At 40.5% G+C, this 18,437-nt stretch overlaps 2 protein-coding genes across 5 annotated transcripts in view; both read right to left on the bottom strand.

Moving 5' to 3' along the window:
* Positions 1 to 18,437, bottom strand: part of dtymk (deoxythymidylate kinase (thymidylate kinase)) — a 284,610-nt gene that overhangs the window by 202,218 nt on the left and 63,955 nt on the right. The gene's annotated exons all lie outside the window — the stretch shown is intronic.
* On the bottom strand, positions 335 to 14,889 carry hdlbpa (high density lipoprotein binding protein a). 4 transcript variants are annotated; one of them, XM_072390133.1, is made up of 28 exons: positions 14,788 to 14,889; positions 12,170 to 12,241; positions 9,829 to 9,978; positions 9,603 to 9,769; positions 8,189 to 8,404; positions 7,850 to 8,056; positions 7,530 to 7,745; positions 7,202 to 7,408; positions 7,002 to 7,109; positions 6,774 to 6,878; positions 6,594 to 6,672; positions 6,365 to 6,504; positions 6,174 to 6,278; positions 5,958 to 6,071; positions 5,759 to 5,845; positions 5,540 to 5,671; positions 5,235 to 5,453; positions 4,794 to 5,015; positions 4,481 to 4,699; positions 4,259 to 4,397; positions 3,938 to 4,089; positions 3,760 to 3,864; positions 3,538 to 3,672; positions 3,118 to 3,261; positions 2,811 to 2,990; positions 2,098 to 2,214; positions 1,866 to 2,006; positions 335 to 1,785 (listed from the first exon to the last, which is right to left on the bottom strand). In XM_072390133.1, the coding sequence occupies exons 3-28, from the start codon at positions 9,938 to 9,940 to the stop codon at positions 1,696 to 1,698; spliced, it is 3,858 nt and encodes a 1,285-aa protein (XP_072246234.1). In that variant the 5' UTR covers positions 9,941 to 9,978; positions 12,170 to 12,241; positions 14,788 to 14,889; the 3' UTR covers positions 335 to 1,695. The 4 variants fall into 4 exon arrangements, with proteins under 4 accessions (XP_072246234.1, XP_072246235.1, XP_072246236.1 ...); XM_072390134.1 differs by having other exon boundaries at positions 3,938 to 4,086; XM_072390135.1 differs by having other exon boundaries at positions 9,850 to 9,978.

Here is an 18,437-nt window from a genome sequence, read left to right as displayed (position 1 = left end):
CTCTAGTTTAGCCTTCAAATCAACAACTGATCCTAGAGGTTGACATACTTTTCTTCACTAACAAATAATAAAATCATGCGGCTCTAATGAATATTATCCATCCATTTTTTTTTATACCTGCTGATCCGTCGGTCAGGTCGCTGGAGCCTATCCCTGCCGTTCTAATGAATATTAGTTTTGAATAATTCCCCGCACTCCCATCTATAATTTTCCACTAACATGAAAAATCAGATGACATTTTGTGCCCCATTGTAAGATATATATATTTTAGGCTATTTTAATTTACATCATTTTCTACTTTTCCAAAGGACTCAGAAGGATACACAACAGAAGGTTTTCCATTTTTATTGACTTTTTGGACAATTTTTTCCAGTGTCATCCATAACCGTTCACTTCAATGGTATTTGCATATTCTTTCATTCAACACTAGGAGGATATAAACCAAGGTAGGTTGATGCTAGATGTTGATTAATCAGCTAACAAGCTAAATGTGCACTCCAAGCTAAATTAAACCAATAACAATAAATGGGGCAAAAGAGGATAGAAGGGGAGAGAGAAAAAAAAAAAAGTGTTTCAAGAGCTTTAAAAAGGAACATACATACCCTTCCAGCTGTCCATTATAAATGCACCTTTACATCATCTACCTGGTTTGTATCTTTCTAGTTGTAAGGCTGATAAGAAAAAAAAAAAAGAAAAAAAAAAGGGGCCATTGCTATTGAACAGAGCACTCTTTATAGCAATTGGAAGACAAAAGGACTGGACACTGACCCAATACAGAGGGTGAGTAACATAGGACATCACTAGACAGATAGTTGGCACACAATGGTCTGCTGTTTTGCTCACAAACAGTCATTTTTCTTCTGTAGAGTGATTTTACTTGGATGTTAAAAATGTTCATTCAACAATTAGTGTGAGGATTGATGCGTTGGAGCTCGACGCCTAGTGTTGTACAAGGTTTAGTTGTGGCATGGTCTCCAAGCATCTGGCAGTTTGAGAGGTGCCATTCTGCAGTGGCTGAAAGCGAGCTGCCCCCCTTTGTACAGTTTTACCAATTCATAAGGCTACAAGGTAGGTGCCACTACTTGATCATATTCACAAAAGCACAGTTACAAGCAGATGGGAGAACATTACAGAGGACAACCACTATAGTATGCTTTGGGGCTGATGACTGACAATTTTCACTCAGCTACATGGATAAAGCAGGAAGGAGTAGGTTACTGAAACAGCTGGCCTCACTGGTCAGACATGTCTGAATCATAGAGACTCAGTCTCCTTACCCCTTCCTGCAAAGGCAACTAAGATAAGGGCAGCTCAAATAAAAAAAAAAAAAAAAAATTAAAAAAAAAAAAAAAAAAAGATGTCTGGCCACCACAATTTGGTATAACAGTTCAAACCACTATGAATTGTTTTAACGATCTGTCTTTTGCAGACTGTTTAGACTCAACCGCAACACCTCTCACTTTTTAAGCATAAGACAGTATTATTTAATGCAGATACAAAGCTCACGTCAATTACAGTATCTGAAAGCACTTGTAGACTGATGACTCTGGAGGGGTAGTCCAAGATAAACAGAGAAGGATGACATTCTCAGAACTGAAGATCTTTAGGGTCAGCGGTCAGTCCAGGTCAAAGAGGGGGACAATGACGGGGAGGATTGTGACCAGTTAAGCTCAGGCCCACGTGTAGCGATGTTGCTTAGAAGCGCTTGGGTCCCCAGGGTGAGGCCTTTGTTGCTACTGGGGCTCCAAAGCTTGGGAAATCTTCAGAGCTGCTCATATCGGGGGCCTGGCGGTGAAAACAAATTGGGATTAGTAAAGAAAATGTGTGACCAGTTCAACCAGAGTCATCCTTGTGGGAAAACTCACCTTCTCATTGCCTGTTGTCCAGGGAGCCTCCCTCACCACAAAACCTTTGGATGGGCCACGTTGTTCATCCATCGCAGCAGCGCTTCCACTGGATGGCCTCATGTAAGCCATCTTTGCCTCATTTTCCACAACATCAGCCATCTGACATAAAACAAAGTGAGCCAGTGCCGACTGGGAAACCTTTCAGGCAATTGATACATTAAAGAGCAGGAAATGCTTAAACGGTGCTTACATATTCCTCTTCTAGGTTAAGGAGATGGTCAATGGCTTCATCCACAAGCTCAGGGCGACCTATGACTGTCACAAGGTTTGGGTCTGCAGCTCCACTCTGGGGGAACCTGAGATCAACCTGAAAAGATGGACATGCTGTGTCAAACTGGGTATTTTAGGTGATAAGACACAAACAGGAACTAAATGTACTGACATCAAAACATGTTGGACCAGTTTGATCAAGAGGCTCCCAAAGGCAAAATCCTAAAAATAATACTGATAAAAAGCAAATACTCAGAATTGCCCTGACCTGGGGCACCATCTGAGCCCATCATTTTCATCTAATGTAAATCCATTGTTAATAGTTCAAATGATGCATGATTTAAGTTTAACAAAAGACTCCCATTAGGATTCATCAGAATCTGCTTTCATTTTTAAATTATTTTTAATTAATTTTTTTTATTCTTGTTTTCTGCCTGAACTACAGTAAATAAAACTGCTTCTGACAGAACAAGAAACAGGCTCACGGGTTGGATGCATCTATCCCCTTCAGCCTGGTCAGCAGCTGGAATTTATCACTCATACTCCATCACCTGACATCATAAACCTTCACTGGCATAAAGCCAAGAATGCAGGCAAAACTGCCCATCATCGATCCTCGCACACAAAGTTGTCTCAGCTTGATAGAACTTTGGTTCAGAGCTGCTTTGTTTCCAACCGCCTCAGTAGCCTCACCTTAAACTCGTCCATGATCTTGCGGATGCCCTTGCCACGAGCTCCAATGATGCGGGCATGGACCCTGCTGTCCAGTGTCATGTCCTCGGAGATCATCCCTTCCAGCTCATCCACAATAGACTGGATGGCATCTCGTGCAGCTATGGCTTTGTGCTCATACCCTGTAATAGTTATCTGATCCTGTGGGGGAAAAAGAAAAAAAAAAAAAAAGGAGGGTTTTATAGTTCTGATTTAGAGGCACCACCTGTAATCGTTCAGGTTTGATTTGTGAAAATTGCAATTGATTTCTGTCAGAGGTGCGTTATACCTGGTTTTCATCATTCTTCTCTGGGAGCTGGATGTTAACATCATGCTCAGTGCGGATGTTTGTAATAATGGCACCCTTGCGGCCAATGATTTTGGGGTGATACTTAGGGTCCACAGTGATGGTCAGCTTGAAGTTCCTGAGTGCCTGCAGTAGATCCAGTGGGAGGGGGGCTTCATGTTAGAATTTCAGAAAGTTTGACACCAAGCGTTTCACATTCTGTGTTCACCTCACATAGTTAAAGTTAATAACTAATCTCTTTTCTGCTGAAGTTTCATGAGGATGTTGCCCTTCAAGTTCATTTTTTAAAAAACGGTTCCAAATGTCATAACCACAGCAAATACCACACAAAACCTTGAGTAGTAAGCGTAACGGCTGGAAGTGTAAATGCATGAGGGAAAATTTTTAAAAATTCAGACTAACCCGGTCCTCCTGCTCGGCCTGCAGCTCTTTGACTCGATCCAAGAGGCCTTCTTTGGCGCGGTCGAGGTGACTGGCCAAGCCGGTGATTGCAATTTTATTAGACTGCTGCTCAGGAGCAGGCACTTGAATATTTACCTGAAAGGACACAGTGAGGTCACATAAAAACGGATGAAAAATTAAACCTTCCTGCATCTCTGCCAATATAAAATCTGTAACACATACCTCAAATTCATCCATCATCTTGCGAATTCCGCTTCCTTTCTGTCCAATGATGTATCGATGAAGCTCAAAAGGCACTTCCACCTCAACAGTCACAGGAACCAAGGCCTGCAGAAAACAGGAGAGTTAGGGGGGGGGGGCAGCTACAGAGGACTAAAACTGAGTTTTGTTGTTGATCGACCTTCAATGCTTCTATGGCAGCCTCGCAGCGCTCCTTGCGGCCGGAAATCACAATCACATCACACTTTTTGGGCGCATTTGGATCGACTGGTTCCTTCACTTCACCGTTCGCTTCTCCATTTTCTTGGACAGGAGCCTCTGCAGGAGCTGCTGCTAAAAGGTTTTTCATGATTAATTTAATAAAAATGACAGAAATTCAAAGCTTCCATCTGCTTGTGACAACATGATGCTTTAGACACAAATATATGCTGCATGTTCACTGAAATGGGAAAACAGTCGTTTAGTTGCAGCTCAAATATTAAGACTCTCTCACTGCTTTTACCTTGTGGGTCCTCACGTTCTGGGAATTTAATCTGCACATTGTGATCTCTGGTGATCTGCTGAATTCGTGAGCCTTTGGGACCCATGATAGAACGGTGAAACTTTTGAGTAATCACACACTCCATGGTCACTTGAGCTTCCTAAAATAAAAGAGTTCAAAGAAATTACATTTCAATTATGGGGGGGGGCACTCACAGACAAAACATGGAAATTATATACTAACCAAGTCCTCAATAATCTCCTGCATGCGCTTTTTGGCAGCCTCCACACATTCTTTGGCTCCTTTGAGGGTGACCTTTTCACTCTGCGAACCTGTGCGGGGGAAGCTCACCATGACACCACCGTACTCATCAGCAAGGTCCCTGAGGACTTGACCACGGCGAGTCACAAAGGAGCGATGGTGCTTGGGGTCAATGATCATAGTGTCCTCAACAATGTTGTCCTGTAACCCAAAAGTGAACGTTTCAGATTTAGGCACCACTAGAAGTTGTGGTTTAGCTTATCCTGCCATGTATCAAACCAATTTCAAACCATACCAAACTCTTGATCAGTTCCTCCAACTCCTTCTGGGCCTCCCTCACTGCTTCCTCTGTGCCAACCACAGTGATCAGTTCCTGGTCTTTGTCGTCAGCTGTGGGGAAGATGATTCTGGCCCCGGTGCTGTCACGAACCTTACGGATGTTTCCGCCACCTTTTCCGATGAGAAACTTGTGGTATTCTGGCTTTGCATGCAGCTCCGCAGTGTGACTCTTTGTTTGCTAAACAGAAAGATAAAGTTTACTTAAGAGAGCTTATTACAACAAATTAACCTCATTTATGGAGGTCAGTTTAATGGACGCTCCGGCCAACTTCAAAGTTTTTAAACTAATTGAAAATCCTTTCATTTTTAACAGAAACTCAGACCCCCACTCTACACACTCTCTTCAGTCTGGTAAAATGGTTGCAAGGTCAGCAGTAGCTAAGACATTTCTGCAAACCTTCTCCTCTGCCAGGGCAAGTAGTTGCTGCTTGGCTTTCTCCACCTCCTCTACAGGGCCTCTGATGGTAACCTTATCGATCCCTGAGCCCTCCGAGGGAAAGTGGATGTGCACGCCACCACACTCCTCCATGATGGAGCGGACCAAACGGCCCTTCGACCCAATCAAGGAGTTGTGCAACTTCGAGGGGATGGACACATCCATTTCTGTGATATTCGCCTGGACACAGTGAGGCACTGGTTAAGCATACACACCAGATGTGGACCACATGTCAAAGCACTGGTTAAACCTTCAACTCTGCTTACCAGGTCTTTCTGAATGGCCAAAATACGGCTCCGTGCTGCTTCGCAGTTTGCCTTTTTCCCAGTGATAACAATCATCTCAGAGTTGCTGTTCTCAGCAGGCAGGTCAATTTTGGTGTTAGTTTCCTCACGAATCTAGAAAAACAAAGTGTGGAACAGTTTATAAAAACAAAATCCATCACACAACTCAACAGTATTCACTTTGTTATAAATATACAGTACCTTCTTTATGTTTGATCCTCCTTTTCCAATTATGTTTCTATGAAACTGCTTGAAGATGGGGACAGAGACGGAGTGGCTGTTCTCCACCTAATTTGGGGGGGGGTGTCACTAAAGGTTAACACTCAGCTACATTTTCACTGTGCCTTAATAACACAAAAATATTCAACAGAAGATGAAATACAAAATCATCAGAATTTACCATCTCAGCCACGATCTTCTGCATGAACTTCGAACATTTTTCAACCTCAGTTCTTGGGCCCCTAAGTTGAACAATGTCACTTTTATGTGCTGGGTCGGGGAAATTGATGATGACCTGTAAAAAAATAAATAAATAAATAAATCATCAGGAGTTATCAAAAAAGGGACATCTAATCAGTTCACTATAGACTATCAACAGCAGTAATTTCTGACTCACTTCTGGGAATTTGTCGCGCACTTCTTTTATCTTCTCCCCTTTTTGGCCGATGATGGCTCTGTGAAAACGCTGTTCAATGATCAGGTCCTTTGTACGCTCATTCTCCTGTCAACCGACAAGACATTCAGCAACACAAGGCATTATGGGAGCCATTTGCAGCACCTTACTTGTAAACTCAAACTTGCACTAACCATGCGTGACGCAAGCTCAAGCAGCTCCTTCTTGGCCTCCTGCACCCCTTGGGGATCCCCCTCAATACGAATCAGGTTGCTCTTCTCGTTGTCAGGGGGGATGCGGACGGTCACCTTGTGAAGCTCTTTGATGCGGTTGACTAAAGTTTGAAATTGAAGAAATACACTGTTTGTTGTACTGTTCGTACCTCTGTGCATTCACAGCATTTAACAGGAATACTACACTTACTATTAACACCTCCTTTTCCAATCAGGTGACGATGGAATTTGGGATCCACGCTAATCTCTGCATAGTCCATTCGGCTTACCTATTGAGCCAAAACACACATTTTAAGTAAACTATTTGGATGCTAGTGCATTACATGGATATTAAATAACCCATTCTATTAAAAAATACACACACACTCACCAAATCTGTAACAATGGTTTCAATTTGGCTCTGCACCATTTGCACATCTTTGGTTGGACCCTCCAGGGTGATCTTATCCTCTCCCTCAGTGAACTCGATGTGCACCTATGTGCAAAAAATACATGAAATAGAAAAAGTTCAGATGATTTAAAAAAATAAAAAAAATAAAAAAAAAATTAAAATTGAAGGGGCTATTCTTAAGAACAATAGAATTAAGACTATTCAAACCTTGGGCATTTGTTGGGTAATCTTTGCCAAGTTCTGCCCCTTCTTGCCAATAATGAAACGATGAAGCCAAGAAGGAGCCGAAACCGAGGAAACAGTGTAACTGTTTGCCTGCAAATAGAAACAATTTCAACTTATCCTAATTTTCCTCTTTTCTTCTCCAACAACTATAAGCATCAGTTATTGTCAAACGATCATCTTACCTTGGCATAAACTTCAGTGAGAGCCTGACCCAGGCGGTCCGGCTCTCCACGAAGGATGACAGTTTCTGAGCTGCTGTCAGAGGGTGGGATCTCGACTGAGACACCAGTTCTATCCAGGATCTCCTGCAGGGTGTTTCCCTTGGGGCCAACCACATATTTGTGCTGAGACTTCTTCACCTCTACAGCAATGCTGGTGGAATTCTTCTTCTACAACAGAAGAGCGGACTTTATTAAACATTCTTTTAAAAAAAGGTAAATAGAGTAAAGCTTGATTATCATCAGCCTTATTTTCATGGAAATTACGTTTTCTCAGCAATCATTTGCATACCTTCTCTTCAGAAATCTTCTTGATCATAGTCACAGCAAGGGCCACCTGCTCCTTTTCCCCAGTGATGACAATCTCAGTCTTATTCACGCTTGGAGGGGGGACATTGATGCGGGCACCAGTCTCCTGCATCATCTCTCCTACCAGCTTATTGTAGGCACCGGTGATGAAGGGGTGGTACACCTTGTCAATATTCACCCTCTCCACAGCACGTTTGTCCTACAAGAATAAGATTTTTTATTTTATTTTTATTTTTTTTTTTAAGCAGTAACTTCTGGAAAGTATCGCTTAAAAATTAGTGTTGCTTGAGATTTCCCCTTCACCTGCTCAGCAGATATCAACAGGATTTCATGCTTCGCCTTTTCCAGGCCCTCCTTAGTACCAGAGATCTTGATCTGGTTGCTGGGGTCCTCGGGTCGTGGGATCTGGATTTTGGTGGCTGTTTTGAGTTCTAGCTCCTGAAGCTTCTCCCCATTTTTGCCAATGACAAAACGATGGTGCTCTTTAGGGATGGCAACAGTAGCTGAGGCCTGTCAGGATTTATATTGATAAAAACCAGCATCATCATCATCATCATCATCATCATCATCTACTATGGTAGTAACATTTAGGAATGTCCATGTTATGCATTTATGTTTTTATTCACAAAGGAATCCATTTACTTGAGTCTGCAGTCGGGACACAATCTCCTTACGGGCCTTCATAACGGCATCCAGCTTTCCAGAAACCATGATGGAGAGACCCTGATCTTTTGCTAAGGAGAGTTCCAGGTGGGCTCCGGTCTTATGCATGATGTCCACACAGACCTTTGCTTGGTCTCCTTCCCCAAACTGGTTGATGTCCTTGTACTTGCGCTCCTCCAGCGGCACATGGAAAACCTTGTTCAAAAACAAATGTAATGATCAAAAACTGTTACACCGAGCTTACACTGCTGGAGCAAAATAATCCTCCAGACCAGAGTTGTTTGGATACAAAAACATTCGTCTGCGATTGTGTTCAGATAGAATAGTTGTGTTGCAAGTTGACTTAAGTCATTTGAATTACACAGTGTCACTTCTCATGAGCTGTGCACATTTTGTGTCGTTTCTGAGCCAATTTCACTTGAGCCCCCCCCTGCTGATTCAACAGCTTATCCTCATCATTAATACGAGAGTGTCACACACACACACACACACCTGAGTAAAGTCATAGCCAACATTTATTGGTGATGAAATAAACTACCTCTGAAATGTGCTACCATCCACAAACCACTCCTGAAGCTTGAATAACCCTTTTTAAGCAAAATTACTTTAAAAAAATAAATACAGTCTTTAAATCACAAACATAAGCACAAATACTCAAAAGAGCACATGGTATTGGTAGAACATTTTAGATCAAAGCTAATACACAGCATAGGTGTGTCCAAACTTTTGACAAATACTGTTTGCAACAAGCTGTGCAGCAATTTAGGGTTGAGCCAACATGATGACATCACTGATGGCTGACAGGCGTTATGATGGTCAAACATCCTAATGGAACTGAAAATTCATCATTCAGCAAAGTCTCCCTTTAGCCAACAACATGATATTTGCTAAAGGTTGAGAGCTGCAACTGAGAAACGTCTATGCTTGCATGCATATTTAGGGACATGTTTGTTAACCATATACAGCCACTGCTGCTTACACCACCCAGTCATGTGGAGGAGTTTCTGTGTATGTTAACAGAAACTTAGCACTTTGCTGCTGCTACCTTCCAAACTGCCCATGATTATCCACTCTGCAGTCGTGCCAGTTTTAAGATGGACTCATTTTGTACAAAGTTCTCTGAAGAAGGTTAATATGTATTAAAAGAAAAAACAAACTGCAGAGAGAATTATGGCACTATGGCACAATGGCACCAAAAAACAGAAGCACATATTAAAAGTGCCAGATTATGCTGGCTATGATAGAAAATGAAACTTCCAATAAGTCAAGCAACAAATGTCATAAGTAGACTTCTAGTCAGTAGATGCAATAAGATTTCTTTGGACTAGGGTACCATACAGCTTTTTCCTGACACACAAGTCATGGGGAAAAAACAAAAAACAAACAAGTATACCTGAGTGATAACAGAAGACTTCAGAGGACGAATCTTTGATGTCCAGGCGTTGGCAGGTTCCTGGGTCCCCTCAGGCGTGGCTGCCTTCTCAGGCAGAGGGGGGAAGGCTTCCTTGTAGGTAGGAAGGGCGTCTTCCTCCTCTCCAGCACTGGGTCCTGCCACAGCAGCTGAGCACATACAAAAACATATAAGGCCAATTATGGCTCAGAGCGCATTTTAGCACAACCTTCAACTGAATAATACTCACCACCACCACCACCACCACCACCCTGCTCCGGCAAGAGCCCACTGCGGTGCTCATTGAAGCTTTCCTGCGTAAGTACAGCGACTGAGCTCATGGTCAAAATCCCACGTTAACACAGAGTCGAGTGTGCCACTGAAGAAAAAACAAAAACAAAACACAAGCACAAACAAACCAACAAAAAAAAAAAAGCTTATTATTTTCCATTTTCTCAAAGATGGCAACAGTCAGTGGGTCTACATGAGGAGATCAATTTGATTATAGCTGTAGTTGGGACTATACTCCTTATTTGGGCAAGGGTAATTATCCAAGTATATATGGTGGTGAATAAATTGAGTCACTGGCACAAAGCATGTCATAGGTGGCGCTGTACCCATTTTAACTAGTGGTAATATAGCTACTTCCGGTAGACATCTTCACCACCAACAACAACAACAACAAACTCAGGCATTCGAGAAAGATGGTGAACGAAGAGCAAGACAACGCTACCTCTACATTTAGTTTGTAATGAGCATGGTTACTGCACAAACGCGATGCACATGGAGGAAAGACACCGCCGATCATCTTCTTCAACTTCCGGGTCACGACCCCGGGAAAAAGATCTCAAGCATGCACAGAACGAAAAGTCCAGTTCCCAGTCCAATTCACCCTATATACACAACCGTTTAGTGCGACTACCAACTGAATTATCTCAGGGTGTTAATCCGACTGCGAGGACCCCGATTCAGTCCAATTTTTAGTCAGACTAAGGTGTATACATGAACTTAATAACTTAAGTCTTGTTGTAATTTAGACAATTTGATTCTTTACAGTGCCATGTAACCCCACTGAGTGTAGACAGCAAACTGAGGAATTCAAAAAGGTCTTCAATTCAAACAACTTGGAAAAACCTCTTTGCTTAAAAATTAGCTGGTTGATTTGAGAGATGTGGTCCTACAAGAGCACACAATTCACTGCTTAAGTCAGACTAGTTTAGTAATTTGACATTTCTGTATTTGATACCTCTTTGTCTGAACTAGAGACCACTCCCTTGGAAAGGGAGAACATATCTCCCTGCAGATGTCAGAAAAGAGATTTAACTTAAAACTTTACTTGTTACTTATAACAAGTTAAAAGTATTGATTATGATCGGAAAGAGGTTTCTAAAGATCAAGGTGCTTTTTTGGGGATTTCACATGTGCTGTATACCATATTTGGTTTCAAGACTACTACATAAAAAGTATCATGTGTATAACTAACACAGCAATTTCACGGTCTTGTTTACAATGGGGTCGTCCTTGATAATTCTCCTCTGAAGAGGCACATGGAAAAATGTGAGTTAAAATGACACAAGCTTATCATAACTGGACTTTGATTTTCAGAGTTTATCTAATCTCCCTTTATCAAAGAAAGCTATGTCTCGTATAATGATCACCCATGTCAGCACTGTGTTGATGTACACCAAGAATGAGTGGTGAGTAAAGAGATTAAACCTTTGCACCAAAAACAAAAACGCTAGTTTGGACATGAGGCAGCAACAAACTTTTCTTTGTACAAGAAACCAGTTTGTCTCTGTTCAACCACCTTTGTCGTGTGCTATTCTAAGAATTGTAGCTAGGTGGAGGTTAAGAGGATTTCACCCCACTGACCCCTCTGTATGTCCACACTGGATAGGATTAAAGGACCAGCAGTCCTCTCTGGAGTCTTCACACCAGATGATTATTTAAAAAACAGAAAGCACAAAAGAAATCCCATCATCAATATCTGGTAATGATTTTGAATTCCATCTTACACAACTGAGATTTGCCAGGTGTTGACTGACTTCTATTAGCAACCCTCGCTTTAGTATGCAAGAGTTGTGGGGCTGAATGAGTGCTCCATCATCAAGAGGTTTCAACATTTGTGAGGCTGGGAAGGAAGGGAAGCTCTTAAAACAGAAAACTGCAAATAATTTCAGGATTCATGTTGCTCCTTAGTGTCCTTCAAATTCATTCATAAGAAAGAAAAGACATCCAACTGATATTAGAGAAGCAAGCGATTTATAATCTAACAAGCAGCCTCTTCTGGTAGCATTTTCACCTGGTTCAAATTTTGTTCAAACCAGCGGCTTGAAACGAATGTCAGATGCAGCATAAAGAGCTGCCAAAAAAACAAATAAAAGATTAACATTGATTGTATTGAGAGAGCACCCTCATTACACAGTCAAACTGAAAACACAAGTGGTGAGAAAAACTGTGGTGTAAAATTGAAGTCCAAGGACAGAAGACCTGACTCTTTTAATAGTCTGCCAAAAAGATCAATCTGTGTCGATGCTTTCATTACAAATACAGTAGATGTAAAAACTTACCAGCTAAATGGTCAGTTACCAGATAATCCGTCCTGTAAAAATGCAAGTTCCCGTCAGCCTGCCAGCTTTTGCCTGAGAAGGAAAGAAAGAAAAATTTGTTAAAAGACAACCAGCGAGGGGTCTTAATGGGTTTCAGCCACCAGGGAAAAACTTTGAAGAGAATGGGCCCTGAAGTTAAAAAGTAAAGTAAGTTTCCAGATATAAGCATATGCATATGATACATATGCAGAGACTACAGTGTCAGCAAGTATCCTCATTGTAATCCATACTCTGTCTTCCTTTTAGCCCGACGTGCACCTCCTTAGAAATGTAAATAAACGTTACAATGACAAACGTTCAAATGTAGCAGGCTGTATCTGGATCAGGTGTGCTCACAATGCCAACACGATGACCAGTATCCTGTCTGCAGCCATTTTCTCGTTTTCAAAAGACCAACTCTGTAACAACGTGGCTAAACGCTCATGCGCACTGTCTCATTTACAAATTTCTCCTTTTTCTGTGGTGCGGTAGTGTCAGCAAAAGTGAATATCATTAAACATTTGCTAGTTTCCCCACATAACTATACTATTAGAAATACATCCTGTTCAGTATTTTTGAAGCAGCAGGAGAAACCCAACCACCATCTAAGGCTATGAAGGTCCTAAATGCACAGGTACAGTCATGTAGAAAAATAAATAAATTGTCATGACATGTTAAGGACCAGATTTTTTATTTTTTTCCCCAAACCAATTTTCCAGATACATAAAACTTCAGAAAAAAAAATAAAATAAGTATGGTGTACTTTCTTTTTCACATGACTAAATCCTCATGTTGGCATAGTGCACTTTTGTAGGCTTCCCAGTTGACTCGGTGGATCTGAGAAAAACATTTACCACTTGAATTTTATAACATGCCACATGATTTCAATAAACAGTGTGACATAACGGTGAATATCAATAAGTATCAGTATTGGGGAAAAAAAAAAAAGCTATCAGACACCAAAGACAGGATTATATTTCACTGTTAAACAAGAGTGGCCATTGCAGACATCTAACTTTTTTGTGAGCCAAGAAGGAGAAATCCTGCCAAAATGTGACCGAGTCAGATAGCTGAAGCCATTTGTAAATTCACAAGTACTGAAATAAAGTAGAGAGGACCCCACCCTGTTATTTGGAAATGCAAAACTGACATTTGATGAAGATGCTATGGGTGAATAAGGTAAACGGGTCGTTTTCCGAAGCACGATCCAGCAAAAGCTGTGAGACTTGAAAGTGCAGGACGTTTATCACTGAAACCATAGTTTGCCACTCGTATCATACCAGCTTCCTCTCACTGCAGAATCAGAATTGGTGAAAGTTTCCACTGAGTTGTGCAGCTTGTTTTACTAATCCAAATGCTGTTCTGTAAGGGGTATATAATGTCCAATGCATGTTAAATAATTATAACTGTGTACACAAAACAGAGCAAGGGTTTATTTTATTCCTTTTTAGTATATACACTGTTGTATGACTACCAGTAACAACATGTGGCCCATTTCTTTTCAAAATTATACAAATCATAAGAGCCTTTGCATTATAGCAGCAATATATATGGCTAAATGAATGTGAATTCCTGCAGTATCATGCCAGAATATTAAATCACCTGGTCACGGATGCAGTTAGGTCAATAACTTGATTACATATCCCATTATTTAAAATGGCCATTAACGAATTTAAGTTAGCTTAATCAAACTTAGCGGCAAACCAGCCAACCTGAGATATCATTCGTGTTAACGCTGACTCGCTCTACAAGCTAGTTAAACTCACATTAATGTCTTCTGCAGCCTGACAAGCTTCGAGTCTTTATAATATTATACCCAAATCCCAGCTTACAGACTTAAGTAGCTAGTTAGTGCGAGTGCTAGCTAACACGATATCAAGTTAACTAGCTGACAGCTGCCAACGACACATTACAGTTAATGCTAGCTGCCGTCAGGTTGGCTAACCTTGCTCAACCTTAAAAATGTACTAAAAACCGAGATAAACTAACATTATCCCAACTGACGGAGCACTAAGATAACTTCAAATACACTTGCCTTTAAGCAGAAGTGTGATATTCAGGGGGGAAATCAGAGTGGCATGGATTATTAGCTCCAAACCCCTAGCTTGTTAGCAAACTTGCTAAAAACTTTAACTGTGGTGTGCGCGACTGTGACACGTAGCCCCTTAGCTAATAGGTAGCGTTAAAGAGACCCACACAGAACTTCAGACTGCACTCGTCTCCAGCTAATGACATTAGCTATCCGTTTATGTATGCCAAAACCCTAACAATAATTCTAACCACACACGTAACCTGTGGTCGTGTCACTTTTATACAATTTAGTTAACATCAGCAGGCTCAGTAAAAGTACAACTTGGATTGGAGCCTGGCTTAGCGAGCTAACGTTAGCCATTTGGTTCTACTAGCTCGGCAAGTCCACGTAGGCATACAGCTGAGCAGGGGAGAAATGACACGGAGTCAGGCCAGAACATATTGTAACATTCGCTCTTTACGAAGAAACTGTATTCCACAGAAGTACCAGTATGTTCTTTATGATAAACGCCTTTGTCGTGTGTAAGGGGAATGGATTCGTGTTCGTTAGAAAACCAGAAAGTACTTACTTATTTTTATGTTCTCGTCTGCCCTGAAGGTGCAGAAGCTGAGATGAAATTCCACTGGCGAGAAGGTGGGAGTAAAGGCTGACGGATATATACCAGTGCCGGCCACCAATCATGTCTTCCAACGTCACGTCTAAGAGTCCGGTTACAAAAAAACTTATTTTCATTTCCAAGAGTGACGACCCTTTCATAAGTTCTGTACTTTGATAACACAGAGTGTAGAATCATCCAACATAGTGACAAATGATGCATTCTCTAGACATATCAAACTTGGCCTAAAGTAAGAGCATGTTCGAATAATGAGAAAAGGGATTTTTAAATTATCACTATTCTCACTTTTCAAAATGGGCTGGCTTACATGAGTGAAATGTGATAAAAGGATTAACTTATGCCATTCTGTTATAAGGTTTCGCATACAAACGTGTTTTGAGTGTGTAAGATTTTCTTCATACGGTGCAAACAACCAGTTTTTTCTGCAGAAATAAAGCCTCACTGTCTAAAATGCCAAAATTCTTTTGAATGAACAACATAAACATGCATAGGCTTTCTTGCACTTCAAATAATTGATCAATTATTTTTAACATGTAAGACCACAGCGGAATAAAGCATTTATTATCTCCTGCATTACATGTACAGCACTTTAATTAACCAGACTATTGCATTCAATGCTTGGAAATATTCACCAGCAAACTGCTAAAGCAACCAGACATAAATAGAAATCCACCGACCTTTTTTTCTTTATCTCCCAAAATTATAACCATAATATTAACCTCAAACCGAAAATTTCAATATTTTTCTTTTGAAAGCATTGCAGTATTGTTGCAGTATTAGATCATGTCTTTGACACATACAGGTGTCAGTTATGGTGTTCCACAGGATTCTGGACAGGGACCCATTCTGGTCTCGCTATGCATGCTCGCCTCAGGCAGTATCATTAAAAAAGATGACATGTATTTCCACTGTTACACTTATGACACCCAACTCTATTTATCAGTGAATTGTGTATTTATCAATTATGTGAAGGAACTGTTCCGTTACTAAATTTGAATTCAGGCAAAACTGAGGTCATTGTTTTTGGCTCTCTGAGATTCACAACCAACAACTTTGAGGGGCACTACTGCGGTTTCCAGCCCGCGGTGAGGAACTTTTTAGTAATTTATGACTTAGATTTGTCTTTCAATTTACATATTAATTAGGTTACTTACGTATCCTTATTTTCACCAGTGTAATATTTCCAAAATCAGGAGCATCCAAAGCAACGCCTGAAAAGCTGCTCAGTGCCATTTTAGCTTGGTGTTTAAATAACACCCAGGACACGATTAACATTTGTGTTTTTATTTTTATTTAATCTTTATCATTACTGTCACAACATTAAATCCTGTTTTAATGTGGCTCAAAAACTTTAGGCCAACATATCTATTTGCTACTTTCAGTAAACATCCAGTGTTCTTGATTGGTCTGTCTTTGCAATGAAAGAAAAAGTTCTGGGAAATCATACTTAACTCAAAGTTCAGTTATTTAAAAAAAAATGTACTTACATGAACATATTGTATATATCATCTAGCTGTGTTACATCAGCGTTCCTTATAATTAAACTTTTTTATCATTTGGGAACTGAGAATACAGATACAAGATGCAAGATTTCAGCTGCTCAACAGTCTGTGGTTGTTGTTGTCAGATTCTCCTCCGAAGAACGCTCCATACATTCTTAGGAGACAGATCTGGAATATAGGCAGGCTTGTCAAGAGCACACACACTGTAACTGTGAAGCTACGCTGTTGGAGGTTGTGTCAGATAAGTCAGGCATTGTTCTGCTGAAATAACCACAGACCACCTGGGACAGAGACATTGCCTTGATGGAAGCATGTGTCTCAGCAAGATTCTAGTACACACATCTGCATCAGTGGTACAATTTCCCACTCAATCATTTCCTTTGTACTTGTCTCTGTTAAATAAAGTTTTGGTTGCATTTTAGAAAACTTCCCAACTTATCTTCCCAACTAACTTATCTTGGGTTTGCTCAGAAGTAAAATCCATAACACAGACATGACAATGTCAAAAATACATATATTATTTTAATTGTTGAATATGATTGTATGAAACTAGTAATAATTCATCACTTGGAGATAGGAATCAGAGAAGTGGTTTTCAAAAGATTAAAAATCTCCAAGTTGTTATTAAACTAGTTCCTTATTAACCGATGCCATTTCCAAAGCATTCTTTTGCTTCAGAGTTTCTCCTGTATTTCTTATTGTTAGATCAGGCAGTTTCACAAATTTGTCTCAATGGTTCAGCTTTCTTCTAAATCCAGACTTCAACTCCTCCTCTTGACGTAGCAGCTTTCTCAGGAGGCTGACTTGACTGTCTCTCATCCTCTTTTCTTAAGACAATCAATGTGGAATTAGCTGGACAGTGCCTCTTCTGTGCTGCTGGTTAATTCTTAGAATGAGTAAATCTATAAGGCATGGTAAAAGATCTCACCATATGTGGCAGCCAATGTCTTTTTGTCGTCTTATATAAATTGTTTTATCTGCTGATGACGCTGCCCGAGGGGAATGGTTGCTGATCCCGGCTCAGCCTGCTGGTCTGAGCAGTGTTGTTATAATTATAGTTATAGTACTATATAGTGATGTTATAGTTTGATATATTTGGATAAGACATGAAGGCTTAGATAATCTGATTTCACATTATCACTGTTATAAACAGAACATATCAGACCTGCCATCTTCACAACAAATGCAAAACATACAGAGTAGTTCCTCAACTAAGATTGAAGTAAATCCTCATTTAATCAGTTCTTCACAAAACATGCAAATTAGCTGTACAGCCCCACATAGCAATTAGTCAGGATTGATCCAGTGTTACATGTGGAACAAACAGGCTTTCTGATCTTGCCTTTCTGAGACTGTAGGTGGTGCTTTGCAGATTCAAAGCAGAAATTCTTAGCCATAATGCTGTTTATGTTCATGATATGTCCTGTAACACATAATATAACATCTCACGGATATGATAACAAGGCTGAAAATGTTGACATTTAGTGGAGGAAGAAGGTAACATTTGCAGACTAGAAATAAGTCTAGTCTTTTTCACTAAACAATTTAGGACGATTTATATTGTGTGTATGATCATTCATGGCTTATGCAATTAAGTGCAATACACCTTGGAGAGCAGCATATCTATTTGGATTCTGAGGTAAAAAGAAGAAAATACAACCCAGTGATAATGCATTGTTACTTGATTTTATTTAATCAACTTAAACCAACTTCTACTGGTAAGACTCCAGACGTTACAGCTTAACCTACACTTAATGTTGTTACTTTTGGAGACTTATCAGATTGTTCAAACACTGTTAGCTGGTTGCATTTCCAGAACTGTTTACCTCTAGCCCTTCAAACCTTTTGGCAACACACAACAGCGACTGGGACAACAGATGACAAATGGTATGAAAATTAAGCTAACTGATCCCTACAAAGCAGAGAGGGCTATTAAAGGAAATTAAAGTGTGAGAAAGAAATTGAACTTTGCAATTTCCCCAGCTGAAAATGTTGCAGACCAAGAAGCCTGGTTGAAAGGCCGCACAAATCCCCTACATGATTGCAGAAGAGCGTGCTGACACGGGGATGGCAGTACATCCTTTCACTCTGCAGCATTGA

Source organism: Leuresthes tenuis, unplaced genomic scaffold (genome assembly GCF_036924035.1).
Source record: "Leuresthes tenuis unplaced genomic scaffold, fLeuTen1.0.hap1 SCAF_7, whole genome shotgun sequence".
NCBI classification, from domain to species: domain Eukaryota; kingdom Metazoa; phylum Chordata; class Actinopteri; order Atheriniformes; family Atherinopsidae; genus Leuresthes; species Leuresthes tenuis.
Note: the sequence above shows the minus strand (reverse complement) of the source record. Positions and strands in the feature narration are given on the sequence as shown.